Source organism: Martes martes (genome assembly GCF_963455335.1).
Source record: "Martes martes genome assembly, chromosome: 3".
In the NCBI taxonomy this organism is placed as follows: Eukaryota; Metazoa; Chordata; class Mammalia; order Carnivora; family Mustelidae; genus Martes; species Martes martes.
The window spans coordinates 140,527,351-140,541,730 of NC_137890.1; the positions used below are offsets into that span (position 1 = coordinate 140,527,351).

At 39.4% G+C, this 14,380-nt stretch overlaps 1 protein-coding gene across 1 annotated transcript in view; it reads right to left on the bottom strand.

The window, feature by feature from the left end:
* Positions 1–13,234, bottom strand: part of TANC1 (tetratricopeptide repeat, ankyrin repeat and coiled-coil containing 1) — a 153,065-nt gene extending 139,831 nt beyond the window's left edge. The window contains exon 1 of the mRNA XM_080798596.1: positions 13,159–13,234. Coding sequence (XP_080654722.1) covers positions 13,159–13,219 — 61 coding nt within the window. The 5' untranslated portion in view covers positions 13,220–13,234. The remainder of the gene's footprint in view (positions 1–13,158) is intronic.
* Between the last annotated feature and the right edge of the window lie 1,146 nt (positions 13,235–14,380).

Below are 14,380 nucleotides of genomic sequence, written 5' to 3' on the forward strand. Positions count from 1 at the left end.
ACATTGCATCAAGCATAGATTTAAGCACTTTATAAATATTAACTCATTTAATCCTCATAAGTGACCCATGAGGCACAGAAAGTTTAAGTAATTTGCTCATTTTCACACAGCTGGTAAACTATGGTACCAGGCTACAAATCCAGGCAGTAAGATTTCAAAATAATACAATAAACACAAAAATGTGTTTGAATTCATTCTGAAGAATTACAATGAGTATTAAATGACATATAATTTTTGCCTATCACATTGCAAAGATGAAATAATTTGATTATAACTGATGGTGTTAAGTGTGTAAATACATATTCTCATATACTGAAAACGGAATTGGAAATTTAATGCCACCTTTCTGAAGGGCAATTTGACAAAAATCTAGGAAGATTGTAAATGAACAAACGTTAACCAACGATCAATAGAATAATGAAATAAATTATGAGCTATCTGTCCAATGTAATGTTGAACAAATTTTGAAAAACCTATCAGTGTGTGCTAATATGAAAAATGTCTAAAACTGCAATCAAATTTACCAATAAAACAGTGTAAATCTGTGCATTTTAAGGACCTATGCATGTGTGTACATATGCATGCGTATACACAGAAAATATCTGGAAAGATCAAATAAGAAACATTAATTGCCTTTAGAGAGCAAAAAGGAAAGCAGAGAAGAAATAGGGATGTACCTATTTCTAATACCATTATATAGCTTTTTAAAGAAAAATTTTTTTTCTTAATTTTGTTTATTTATCTGAGAAATAGAGAGTGAGAGCATGAGCGAGCGGGTTGAGGGCCAGAGGAAGAAGCAGACTCCCCACCGAGCAGGGAGCCCGACATGGACTCAATCCCGGGACTCCAGGATCATGACCTGAGCTGAAGGAAGATGCCCAACTGACTGAGCCACCCAGGGATCCTAGCCTTTTTTCTTTTTCTAATAATTGTATATTTAACTATTTACATTTATGGTGCTTAAATGGCTTTACAAAAACAAAAAAGGATGGGTTTGTAATCTCAAAGACACCAAGCAGAAATGGTCCTTAAGATATTAAGAAAGGGGGCACCTGGGTGGCTCAGTCAGTTGGTTGTCTGCCTTCAGCTCAGGTCATGATCCTGGAGTCCCCGTGTGGAGCCAGCATCAGGCTCCCTGCTCAGCAGGGAGTCTGATTCTCCCTCTGCCTCCCACCCAGCTTTGTGTTCTCTCTCTCTCTTGCTCACTCTCTCACAAATAATAAAATCTTTAGGGGGAAAAAAAAAAAGGAAAAAGATAGAAAAAGAAGAGATACTACTCAGTTACTGAGTCTTGGTAAAGACCATATGAGAAACTCAGAAATAACCCTTTGGGGCTGGGACAGGGTAGAAATCAAAATTCCTGGAGAGAAAAGTTATAAAGGAAATCTACTGTCTTCTGTCTCGGGGATAGCTTTTCCTTTATATTTATTCAGTGCTAGAAATAAAAAAAAATAATGGGAGCTAGCCAGAGACATAGTAGAAACTGAACTTCTCTGGAGTCAGAAACTATACTTTGATCCCATGTTTGCTTTAACTAGCTATATAACATTGGGCAGTTGCTAAATGCCTCTTTTCTAATTTTCCTCAAGAAATGAAGACACTGGGGTGCCTGGGTGGCTCAGTCAGTTGAGCAGCTGCCTTCAGCTCAGGTCATGATCCAAGGGTCCTGGGATGGAGGCCCATGTTGGGCTCCTTGCTCAGCGGGAAGTTAACTTCCACTCCTTCACTCCTTCTGCCCTCCTCCCCCATCCCCCCTTGTACTATCTCTCTCTGTGTCGCAAATAAATAAAATCTTAAAGAAAAAAAAAAAAGAAGACACTGGGGCACCTAGGTGGCTCAGCAGGTTAAGCATCCAACTCTTGATCACAGGGTCGTGGGATTGGGAGACCGTTGGCCAGGCTCCCCACTCAACAGGGAGCCAGTTTCTCCCTCTCCCCGTCCCTCTGCCCACCCCCCGCCCCAGCTCATGCTCTCTCTCTCAAATAAATAAAATCCTAAAAAAAAAAAAAAAAAAAGGAAAGAAAATGAAGACACTGAACTCAATTTGTAAAACTCTTCTTGATCTAAATCCTTTAATTTCATTACTTTACCTTAGTTTAAAAAAGAATCCCTACATCTAACAATCTAAGATTATGAACCATGGATCAAAATGTTTACACTTAAGAATACAGCAGTTTGGGGCACCTGGATGGCTCAGTCAGTTAAGCATCTGCCTTTGGCTCAGGTCACAATCCCAGGGTCCTAGGACTGAGTCCTGTTTCAGGATCCTTGCTCAGCGAGCAGCCTGTTCTTCCCTCTGCCTGCCACTCCCCCTGCTCTATCTCTCTCTTTAAAAAGAAAGAATACAGCAAAAGTTATTAAGGAGATGCTTAGCTATCTGGAACTATCCCTGCCGGCTGGTAGCAACTCACCAGAAGCCAAGTGTCAGGAGATACTGAGACTTTTCGTGCACAGAGGCAGAAAGTTATCAAGTACTGTAGAAAACCTGATGACTCATTTTGAGTTGGTTTTATGCCTTCATTTTGGTTTCTCTATAAATTTCTTAAATAGAAGCCAATCAGACCAGCAGCCTCAAAACAAACCAAAATTTTAACAACACAGGAGACACTTTTACCCATGGAACACAGGCAGGTTTTAGTAACCTCAATAAAAATTCCCCAATGAGTGACTTTATAAGGAAATTCCACTACTATGCCCCAGGGGCCATACCAGGGAAAGGGAAGAACCAGAATGAAGAGCCTCTCACACTTCCAACGGAAAAAATTGTGCAGTTGACCCTGGAACAACACAGGTGTGAACTACACAGGCCCATTTAGATGCAGAACTTTTCCAGTTAATACAGTACAATATTGCAAATGTATTTTCTCTTATTTTTATATTTCTTCTCTCTAGTTTACTCTTTTGTAAGAATACAGTATATAATAAATATACAAAATGTGTCAGGTGACTATTTACATTATTGGGAAGGCTTCTGGTCGACAAGAGGCTATTATGTTCTGGAGAGTTAAAAGTTATACTTGACTTTTTGGGTATGGATGGGTATGGAGGAGGGCGGTCAGTGCCTCTAACCCCTATGTTGTTCAAGGTCATATAAAGACAATGAGGAGAAACTATAAATGGGCACTGAATATTTAAGAGGTCTACCAATCTCAAAGAAATGCTAATTAAAAACAAATATACACTTGGACCTACAAAATCAGCAAAGATTATTAAAATCTACAAACACCCAATACTAGTAAGAGTCAGGCAAGCAGGCACACTCACACACTGCTTACACAGATGACCACACAATCCCTCCGGAAAACAATCTGGCAAGAGGTACCACGAGCTTCTGAAAAGTTTGTTTTCATTATTAATTCCTTGCCTAGAAACATTCTATTAAAATAATCAGAGATTTGTACACAGGTACCTATTTTCCAGAGGCTTTTTTTTTTATGAATGAAAAAATCATACCCACACAAAATCATTCATTACAGTACAATAAAATATTAGGCATTTATCAACGACTAATGACATCAAAAAGATAAAGTAAAAGACAAAGAATATCCTGGGGCTTTTTTCTTTATTCTTATTAATATTTTCCAAATTTTTTTTTTACAAATGAGCACATATTATATCAGGCACAGATTCAAAGACCCATGTTGATTCTCACCTTACCTTCTCTAAAACCGAAATGTATATACTAGCTGACGGCATCTTTAAAAACCGGCATCAGCCAGGCAATGACTGCAACCTCACAGCCGCTGACTGCAAACCTGGGCTGTCACATCTGGTAGAGGGACAATTTTAGCTCTTTCCAGGTTTCAGTCAACAAATCACTTAGGGTCAACTGTGGAAGAAAAATGAACCCTGGAGTTTATCTGAAAGCATTCCATTAAAATCTCCTTTGAGGGGCGTCTGGGTGGCTCAGTGGATTAAAGCCTCTGCCTTCAGCTCGGGTCATGATCCCAGGGTCCTGTGATCGAGCCCCACATCGGGCTCTCTGCTCGGTGGCGAGCCTGCTTCCCCCCCTCTCACTCTGCCTGTCTCTCTGCCTACTTGTGATCTCTGTCCAAAAAAAAAAAAAATTCTCCTTTGAGATCATGAAAGGATCGTGTCAATGTAGTGTGGAGAAAAATGTATATGGACAACTAGGTCAAAAAAAGAAGAATTAGGCTCTGAATAGAAATCAGAAATGCTTTAACCAACCTGTTTATATTTTCCTCCAGCTTTTTTTTTAAATTTATTTATTTATTTGAGAGAGAGCACATGTGTACGAACACACAGGCAGAAAGGGAAGAGAGAGGGAGCGAGAATCCCAAGCAGATCCCATGCCAAGCATGGAGTCCAAGGCAGGGCTCAATACCATGACCCCGAGATAATGACCCAAGCTAAAACCAAGAACTGGACGCCCAACCAACTGTGCCACCCAGGTGCCCCTAATTTCCTTGTTTTATGAAAAAGATTGAGATACATAAAAATAACTCTAAAGAAAGGAAATCTTCAGTAAGTCAAACATTTTAAGTAATAAAGTACTGTCTGTTAATTGACAGCTCTTTCTTCCTCAGAGGTACATGAAATAGGATATGTTTTATAATCAATGAAATACAGTATGACAAGTGCTATGGGCTGAATATTCCTATATTGAAGCTTTAAACCCCCACGTGATGGTATTTGGAGATGGGGCCCTTGAGAGATAATTAGTTTTAACTGACTTCAGGAGGGTGGGGCCCTTATGATGGGATTAGTGTCCTTATAAGAAGTACCAGAGAGCTTGCTATCTCTCTTGCCATTTGAGGACACAGGAAGAAGGCAACTGTCTACAAGCCAGAGGAGTCTTCACCAGAGGGTGGAGAAATTCAGATTCTACTTTCCAGATCCATGATTGCAGATGCGAATAAAGGTTTCTAAACTTAAGGCTAAGGCTATCCAACGGGTTAGCCCTGGGGGCCACCCGCCAGCTACAGGACAACTCATAATCAAAGCCTCATCCTATTTTTTTTTTTTTAAGATTTTATTTATTTGACAGACAGAGATCACAAGTAGGCGGAGAGGCAGGCAGAGAGAGACGAGGAAGCAGGCTCCCTGCTGGGCAGAGAGCCCGATGCGGGGCTCGATCCCAGGACCCTGATATTATGACCCGAGCTGAAGGCAGAGGCTTTAACCACTGAGCCACCCAGGTGCCCCAAAGCCTCATCCTCTTAAGAGGAATACTAAGCTTAGATCATCCTTCACAGGGAAAAAAAAAAAAGGTCAATATGTCAAATCCTTAGTAGCCTACCTCCCCACTCAGAAACTACATTTGCCAATAGATGATATGAAATCAAGTTTTCTTTATTTTTGTAGAACAGAAGCTTTGCGCAGTGGCAGTATCGTAGCCAATGAGGTTTATCCAAGGTGCGATTATTGCTATTTTTATAGAACAGAAATAAAAACTTGGAATTCTCTTCCTAGAAAATACAAATGAGGAGCAGGGGCTCCCGAACAGCTTAGTCAGTTAAGCAACCAACTCGTGATTTTGGCTCAGGTCGTAATCTCCGGGTCATGAAATCGAGCCCCTTATCTGCTCCGTGTGGCTGTGGAGACTGCTTAAGATTCCCTCTCCCTCTCCCTTCTCCCCCCACCTGAACTCTTGCTGTCTCTCTCAAAAAAAAAAAAAAAAAAAAAAAAAAAAAAAAAAAAAAAAAGGTGTTACTAAAAAAATGCAAATGGTCACATGAAAATTCAGATATAAGGTTCTTATGGGCATTTAAGAAGCTATACCACCTGACAAAGCTCTGGAAAATGAGGTATATAGAAAATAAGATCATTGTTTTTGGGTTATTTTACAGAAAAGCAGCTTTAATTTTTTGAAAAAGGATTTATATAATGAAATTGGATTTGACCCAAAAAATGAGACTCTGTACTGTTATTTTATATTCTCTATTAAGTTTCCTACTACATTTACACATATACAGTTGACCCTTAAATAAAATGGGTTTAAACTACTCAGGTCCACTTCTACATGGCTTCCCCCCCCCACCCTGTAAATATAGTCAGTACTGTAAAAGTATTTTCTCTTCCTCAAATTTTCTTAGCAAAATTTTTTTCTAGATTATAATATAGTATATAAAATGCATATACAAAATATGCATTAATAGATTGTTAATGTTATCAGTAAGGCTTCTAGTCCAATAGGTTATTAGAAGTTCTGGGGGGTCAAAAGTTTTATGTAGATTTTCAACTATGTGGGGGCTGGAATCCCTTAACCTCTGCATTGTTCAGGTGACAGCTGTACATACAAAGAGGGACCGAAATAAATAAATGTTGTTGTTTGAGAATTCTGCTACCAACTTTATGATGATTCAGATAGGCTGTGACTTCCTGGGGGTCTTATTAGCCAGAAAACATAGAAGATCCATGAAGTGTCTTGATTTCACCTTCCCCGTCCAGAGCGTTCTCTAATTATGCCCTTCACAGGAAACAGGCTCTAGGATGAGCCAGCTTGGTCCACAATGTGTAGGTGCCTGACACATGACAAATGCTAAGTATCTGTCCTCTTCCGTCTCTCTTTCATCCATTGTACTTCCCTAAAATGTATGCAAAAGCTACAAAGAGGATGGAGGGTAGAGTCTTCTACAGAGGAAGACCTTCATCAATTAAGGATGTGTTGAAATGAAACATCCCAGAAACTATATAAACTGTACTTAGAAATCTATTCTTAAAGCTGCTGCTTACTGACTCCCAAAATCTCTTTAGCAAGGGGAAAGTCTTTTAGTTTAACTTCACAAAGAAAAAGGACACATTCCCAGTACTTGATATAGGCTGAAAGGTAAAATAAGTATTTCCCAAGTATAAACCACCATACAAGAGACCAAGGACCCAGCTTTCCCAGTTTTGTTATGAGGAAAAGGGTGAAGACGGCACAAAAGACTACAGTATGCAAGCGTGACGGCAGAATCCATATTTGAAGATGGAAAGTCATGGCAAGAAGCTTCCAGAACATCACTCCTCTGCCTGAGAGCATTCCTGCCTTCTCTTCAAAAGGGAAAGAACAAGAACCCTGACAACGGTTTTGTTCAAAGTACCATACAGTTTTCTCAGAAAAGCAAAGGTCGCAGGGTATCTAGCAGAAGCCAGGTGTCAAGTGATACCCTTCTGCAAAAAGGTTCTCTTATTTAACCCTGATGACATCCTTGTCAGGCAGCTTAGTCAAGTTAAGGAATTTGTCCAGATTCATGTAAATGGGAGGTGATCAAGCTGGGATTTGAATCTGTGACTTCTAATTCCAAAATCTGCTTTTTCTAGACTGTGAGACAGGTATAAAGGAAAACAAAGAAAAACTGCTAACCGGGCTAACCAGAGGGAACAATAGTCCTGATTCTACCAACAACCAGCTTGGCCTCTATTCTGTGTTTATATCCTGCCCCAATATTTTACAGAATTTGCTTAAGTGCCCTGGTAAAGAGAAATACAATATCGTTAGATTGAATTATTTCTGCCTGTTTTGTTGCTTGGGAAACATTTTTGGAGTCCGTTAACAACAAGATACCAAATATCCATAGCTCAGCAAGACAGTCACTGCACTAAATTCCTAAATAATAGTCCCCAACCACAGAAAATGGGCAATGCAGCACAGAATAATCAAAAGCAGCTTCATATTTTCCGGATAAAACAAAGCATCGTTTGTACTGGGGCATTTTTAGAAGGTACCACTGAAAACCAGACTGCAGCCTGGAATGGCTTAAAATACCACATTTAACAATCACATCAATGGCTTTTAAACTTTAGAGGCAAACAGCTTCCTTTTACTACAAATTCAAAGTGAAGGATTAGATGCAAAGCTAACAGATTAATTCAGTACACACTCAAGTTTATAGAGACTATCCAAATGCCTTAATTAACACCATTATAAGTGCACTTAGCCGACCAGCTGGGTTTTAACGAAGAAAAGGTGAAGGTCAAATGTCTTTTTTTTTTTAAATAAATTGCTTCAAACTAAGCCCCCCGCTTAAAAAAAAAATAATGAAACTGAAAGGAAAAGACTAATAAACAATTATTTTGGCATATTAAGCAACCCTTCCTTCATCAGTCTATATTATAATTGAGGCAGTACCACAATTAGAAGTTCACCAAACTTTGTTCCTCTGCCTCAGTGCGGGGCTACTTCCACACCAAGACAGAGCAACTAGAAAAGTTGGACAGGCCAAGAGGCTATAGTTTCAAGATTAGCAGAGGACAGGAGAAGGGATGCATACAGAGGGAAAGGGACCAACCCTCTCTTGGAGGGCAATGGGTCTTGTCTGCCTGATGCTTTCAGAAAGATGCCACTATCTCTGGGATTAAAAGAAAAAAACCAGAACTGTTATCAGCTGTGAGCTACAATTATATCAAAGATGTTAGATAGGGGCGGGCGCCTGGGTGGCTCGCTCAGTCAGTTACCTATCTGCCGTCAGCTCAGGTCATGATCCCAGGGTCCTGGGATCCAGCCCCACATTGGGCTCCTTACTCAGCAGAAAGCCTACTTCTCCCCCTTCCACTCCCCCTGCTTGTGTTCCCTCTCTCGCTGTGTCTCTCTCTGTCAAATAAGTAAATAAAATCTTAAGAAAAAAAAAAGATGTTAGATAAAAATCAGGATTCATTTCTTGGAGACCAATAGGGGAAAAAAAAGACCAAAAAACTAACCACATCATTTATTCACTATGCGGATGCAGTAGTTATTCTAACGAGCTATACTAAATATCTATATATAATAGATATCTATATATAATAGATATCTTAGTATATAGATATATAAATATCTATATACTAAATAGCAAGCTTGGTTTTTGTAGTAGAGGGCACCTGCCCATGTCGATGACAGAAGAATCCTCCACAGTACCCAGCTTGGTGGGAGGTGAAGTCCCTACAGATGCAAAGAAGTCAAATACACATTTGTCCAGCCTCTCTTGCAGCTAGAAGCCAGGCATGGGAATCAGGCTCAGCCATTTAGATACACTTGCCCCACACTTTCAGTTTGGCTCTTTCAAGCATTTTCTCTTCCAGATGAATTTTTAAAACAACTGGTTATGTCGTGTTAAAAAAAAAAAAAATGACAGCACTTTTCTGGGCAGTGAAAATACTCTGTATGATACTATATCAATAGATACAGATCATTGCGTATTTGTCCAAACCCAGAGAATGTACCATACCAAGAGTGAATCCTGATGTAAACTGTGGGATTTGCATGACTATGATGTGTCAGTGTGGGTTCATCAGTTGTAACAAACGTACTGCTCTGGTGGTGGGTACTGATCCTGGGGGAGGCTCTTTATGAGTGGGGACAAAGGCTACATGGGAAATCTCTGTATCTTCTGCTCAGTTTTGCTGCAAACATAAAACTTGTATAAAACAACAAGGTCTTTAAAAATAAAATAGTTGGGATTTCATTAGGGATTAAATAGAATGCACAGGTGATTCTGTAAGAGCTAGTTGGTTTAAAATATTGCATTTGCCCATTTGGGAACACTATTTCTTTCCATTTATTAGGTCTTCCATTAAGTGCTTCAGCAAAGTTTTACTCTTCTCTTCAATGTAAGGTTTGCACATTTTTTCTTAGGTTAATATTTAAAGTTTTATTATAAATTGGGACATTATCCTATGCATTATCAAAACAGTGTTGTACAGAAAAGATATTAATTCCCTACACTGTTCTTCTATCAACTCTAAACTCATTTTGGTCCAGATTTGTATCAGAATACTCAATATACTCACAGTACAGCAATTATTTAATTTTTAAATTAAATAGATTTAATAATAGCAACCTGAAAGTTTTTTGATAGCAAAGTTCACTTAAAATAAAAAGATATGGTTAAAAAAGAAAAGAAAAGAAAATATATGGTTTCTCCTTGGAGAGCCTCAAAATAAATACCACGCTGTTTTGGATCAAGGTCTTACATAAAAGCAGGAAAGGAAGGAGAAAAAGAAGAAAAAAAAAAAATATATATATATATATACCCTCATCTACCTCTCTCCACATTGTGGTTTAATATGGATTTTTGCTCCCTCAGGCCTAACTCAAGGTCAAGAGAAGCACAGTGCTCATTTACACTGATGGAGTAGCAGGAACAAGGCAAGTGTACTTTCCCCAAAAACATTTAAGTTTTTAATATTGTACTCTGACACAATTCTACAGCTTCCAAAAAACACGTTTTGCTTAGCTGTAAGCATTTCTTAGGTTAGCCCCCCCCCCAAAAAAAGCTATTTTTAATATTTCAGTGTTCAATAGTTTAATACTATACATATTTTAAATACCCTTATATACATATAAATTTCGATACCTGCTAAAATTTTACTGGTAATTTAAAGTAGATACATGTGACATTTTCTTTTAGGGATAGGAACGGAAGGTGTACCAACTTTTCAAAATTTCTGAAAAGTATTTGTTCTCTTTTGAATACTAAATTTAACTCAATGACTGGGTTTTCTAATTCCCAAAACTGATTTAAAAAAAAAAAAAAAAGAGGTTCAGGGTGCCTGGGTGGCTCAGTGGGTTAAGCCTCTGCCTTCAGCTCAGGTCATGATCTCGGGGTCCTGGGACTGAGCCCCACGTCAGGCTCTCTGCTCGGCAGGGAGCCTGCTTCCCTCTCTCTCTCTGCCTACTTGTGATCTCTGTCAAATAAATAAATAAAAATCTTTAAAACATTTTTTAATAAATAAATAGAGGTTCAAGATTATAAAAACAACTTACAAAGGATATATAAAATGCTGAGCTCGAGGTTTTAGACATAAATATTTCCTAAATTTTTATAATTGTGAGTTCAAGTACATAGAAATGAATTTTCCCTTGTCTTTGCAACAAAGATTGGTTTTAATTGGAAACAGTAGAGCAAAAATTTTCCATATTGCAGGAGATACTATTACTCAAGTTTCAGGGCAGTCTCTGTAGATTAGCCAGCTTTAATTTACAGAGAAACTTAGCTATGATCTACTTATATAATGAGAGTTGGCACAGAGCTCAACATATGAATGGTCAAATTCCAAGTATTTTCCCCAATGATCTTGTGACATAATTTCACCAAGATTTAAAATTCCATCTGCTTTGTTCCCCAACTAACACAACCAGGTTCTAGTTAAGAGAAAAAAAGGCACATACCATACAGATTTTATGAGAAATGTTCCCATTGCTTTTTCAAGTTGGTTTGCATTAGGCAAAAGCCATAGTGTGGGAATTATTATGTAGAAATTATTCAGAAAAAACAGTAGTTGCTCTTAAAGACCTGAGAGGGGAATAATCCCAAAATCACATGCTCTAATACTGGAAAAGTTACAAATGCAAAGTATGTTCACTGTCTGGCCATTCTGAAAGGCAGGGTGCCCCAAATCATTACTGTACTGTCTGTCATTTCACTGGCACTGGTCAAAGAGGATGGGGAGGGGGTGGGTGTCTGTCGTGAAAGACTCCATTACTAGTAGGGAGTTTTGGCTTGGAGACCCAGGCCACTGGTTGGGCCGCTTCAGCTAGACAGACAGCTTAGGACCTAACTAACTTTATGCTGGAAATTACAAAGACATCTAAAGAAGCAAGTAACAAAGTCCCTAGGATGAATGTCAGATGAGCCAAAACTGAGGGGGGGGGCGGTGTTAAACTGCTTTCAGAGAAATAAAGAGAAGGATATTTTGGCCTTGACCCAGCAGAGGGTGAATGTACTCCTGGATAGAAATTATGTGAACTGAAAATTCTCCATAGTAACAATTCTAATTAATTATTCAATGGTAGGGGTTGGTTTCTTAAGGTTAAAAGCTGACTATGGTCTCTTATTTCTGTCATTAAAAACTGAATTCTTTTCTTTGTATCTGCTTATGCAGGGATAAGGAGAAGCTTCTACTGGACTCTTAAAAGTAACTTTTAGTAAAGTTACTTTTAGTAAAAGACTCTACTTTTAGTAAAGACTCTACTTTTAGTAAAGTTTGCCATTCTGCAGGCTTTTTAGTTTAAGGGGTAACAGAAAATCTGTCTAAGCTCTATGTAACTAAAAAGTTTAAGCCTGCTTATTCTATTATGTAAGTAACTATCTGTAAACAACAGATAAACATTGTCATAACATTACATACATTATATGTAATCATATACATACATTATATGTAATAAAAGGTACTACAAGATCTTTTCAATTGAAGAGTTCACTATAATTCAGTGATGTTTTGGTAATAAGTACTTATTTATACTTTAATAGAAATTAAAAACTGAAATATTATTCAATAAACAGTAACTCAGGAAACCACTTTCCAACTCTGAACTATCGTAAGTTTGCAGAGTAAAATAGCATATTTTGGGGAAATTAATTCATGCTAACAGATTTTTATTGTACAATAATGGTAAACAATATGTAATTTTTCTCGAAAAGTGGACCACTAACGGGTCACCAAAATAACCTTAGAAGAGTTTATCACATGGAATGCAATGAAGAGTCACACTGACCGCATAAGCACCAGAAGTTTATAAACAGAAATGAAATCCAAGCCAAATTAAGTAGCTTTTATCTAATGAAAACTAGCAGTCTGGCACTGAGTGAGGCTACACCTGTTAGGCAGAAAATTTGATACTCAAAAGACGAGGACCAGTCAGCCAGCTGTTGGTTAAACATATAAAATACAATCACGTGTGGGAAAAAGGAAAGGGCTTTCTAGAAACCAAATTCCTGGACACACCTGCCATCCCTCCATGTCTGTAACTCTGACTGTCTCTGGATCTGAATGATCTGTTAAAATCATGAACCTTCCAAGTGTTCTGGGGGAAGGATTTGGTTTGTAACACAAAATCAAATTTCAAAGTCAATTTCCATAAGAAAGCTCAGAAACAGGGGCACCTGGTTGGCTCAGTTGGTTGGGCGTCTGCCTTGGACTCAGGTCATGATTCCAGAGTACCAGGATGGGGTCCCACACCAGGCTCCCTGCTGAGCGGGGAGTCGGCTTCTCCCTCTGCCCCTCACCCCACCCGTGTTCTCTCTCACTCTCTTGGTCTCTCTCAAATAAGTAAAATCTTTAAAAAAAAAAAAAAATTCAGGAATACATTTAGTTTCTCATAGCTTCCAGTATTACGTGCGTCCTAACCCGAAACACTCCTCAGACCCAACCCCCATGCAATAGCTCCCCCCAGCCTAGAGTGCGCAGATGTCTCTGCCCCACGGCGCCCTGCTTGTTCGCGCTGCTCGCACGTACCTGTTTCCTTCCTGCTCCCCTTGCCTCCCTCTCGGCTCTTCTTCAGCACAGCTTTTAACATTTTCAACACTCTTTTGCTTCTAAAGAGAAAAGGAGGGGAGGGAAGAGGTATTAGGGGGGTTGTGAGCTGGAATAGAACTTACATACTGACACAAAAGGTAACTTGGCCTCTAACAGATTGCTTAGCAGAATATAAAGGTACCTTGAGTTTTACAGTAATTTCCTGTGAAGAAACTAAGATGGGGAGCAACATGTTAAAGACACAAGGAGTATTTTATAACTTTTAATGAAGTGACCATAAGTTCACGGGCTTGTTATAAAAGTCACACACACACACACACAACAGGCCCTTCTCAGCATTCCACAACTAATTAAGGCTACGAGGCTAAATCTGGGCACATTACTGTAGCAGGTCTGGCATAGGAATTCAGATCTCCCAGCCCCAGCTCATCAAAAGAAAACATCAGAACGGAGAATCAACAAGATAATGGTTAAGAAGAAAGCTGCATGGTTAGAGGCATGTTTTGCAGATGCTACTGATTACATAACCACAAGGAAAACATTTTGGAAGTTTATCAGATAAAACATACCTTATAAGCATTTGCAAAATAAATACAACGGAAACACATTTTAAAGCTGACGTTGGGGAACCCAATCAAACAGCATTCACGGCAGTGGTTTTTTCACGACATGCAGTTAGGACTTTGGCGGGGGGCGGGGGGGGGATCGGGAGGAAAGCAGAACAGTCTGTGGCACTAGAGCTGAATCCTTTAAATGATAAGCTGCATTTTTAAACTGGGTTGTAGCAAGCATGGAGAAACAACACAATGGCCCAGGCCTAAGATGAAACCTAAAACCCTCCCTATAGCAAGAGACAGACAAAAGGACCATTATTTCATCAGAGTCTCCAGCAGCTCTCTTTTCCCTCCAGCAACTCAGATGAGAAGGCTACACAACTCCCAGCAGTAACAAATCCACATGGGTTGTGTTACCCATCGCACCCTTGTTAATGCACTAAGGACAGGAAGGAGGAAGGCAAGCAGGTTGCTCCTGGAAGAAGGAAGGGGGGAGGGGGCTAAGAGGGAGAAACTTGTGTATGAAGAGGGCCTCCCTTAGTCCCCCCGTGAGCCTGAATGCTTGAAAAGGCCTCCGTGTAGCTCCCCACACAACTGCTCCAGCCCAGAGTGAAGCAGAGCCTCTGCACAGAGAGGAAGGGGTCCCT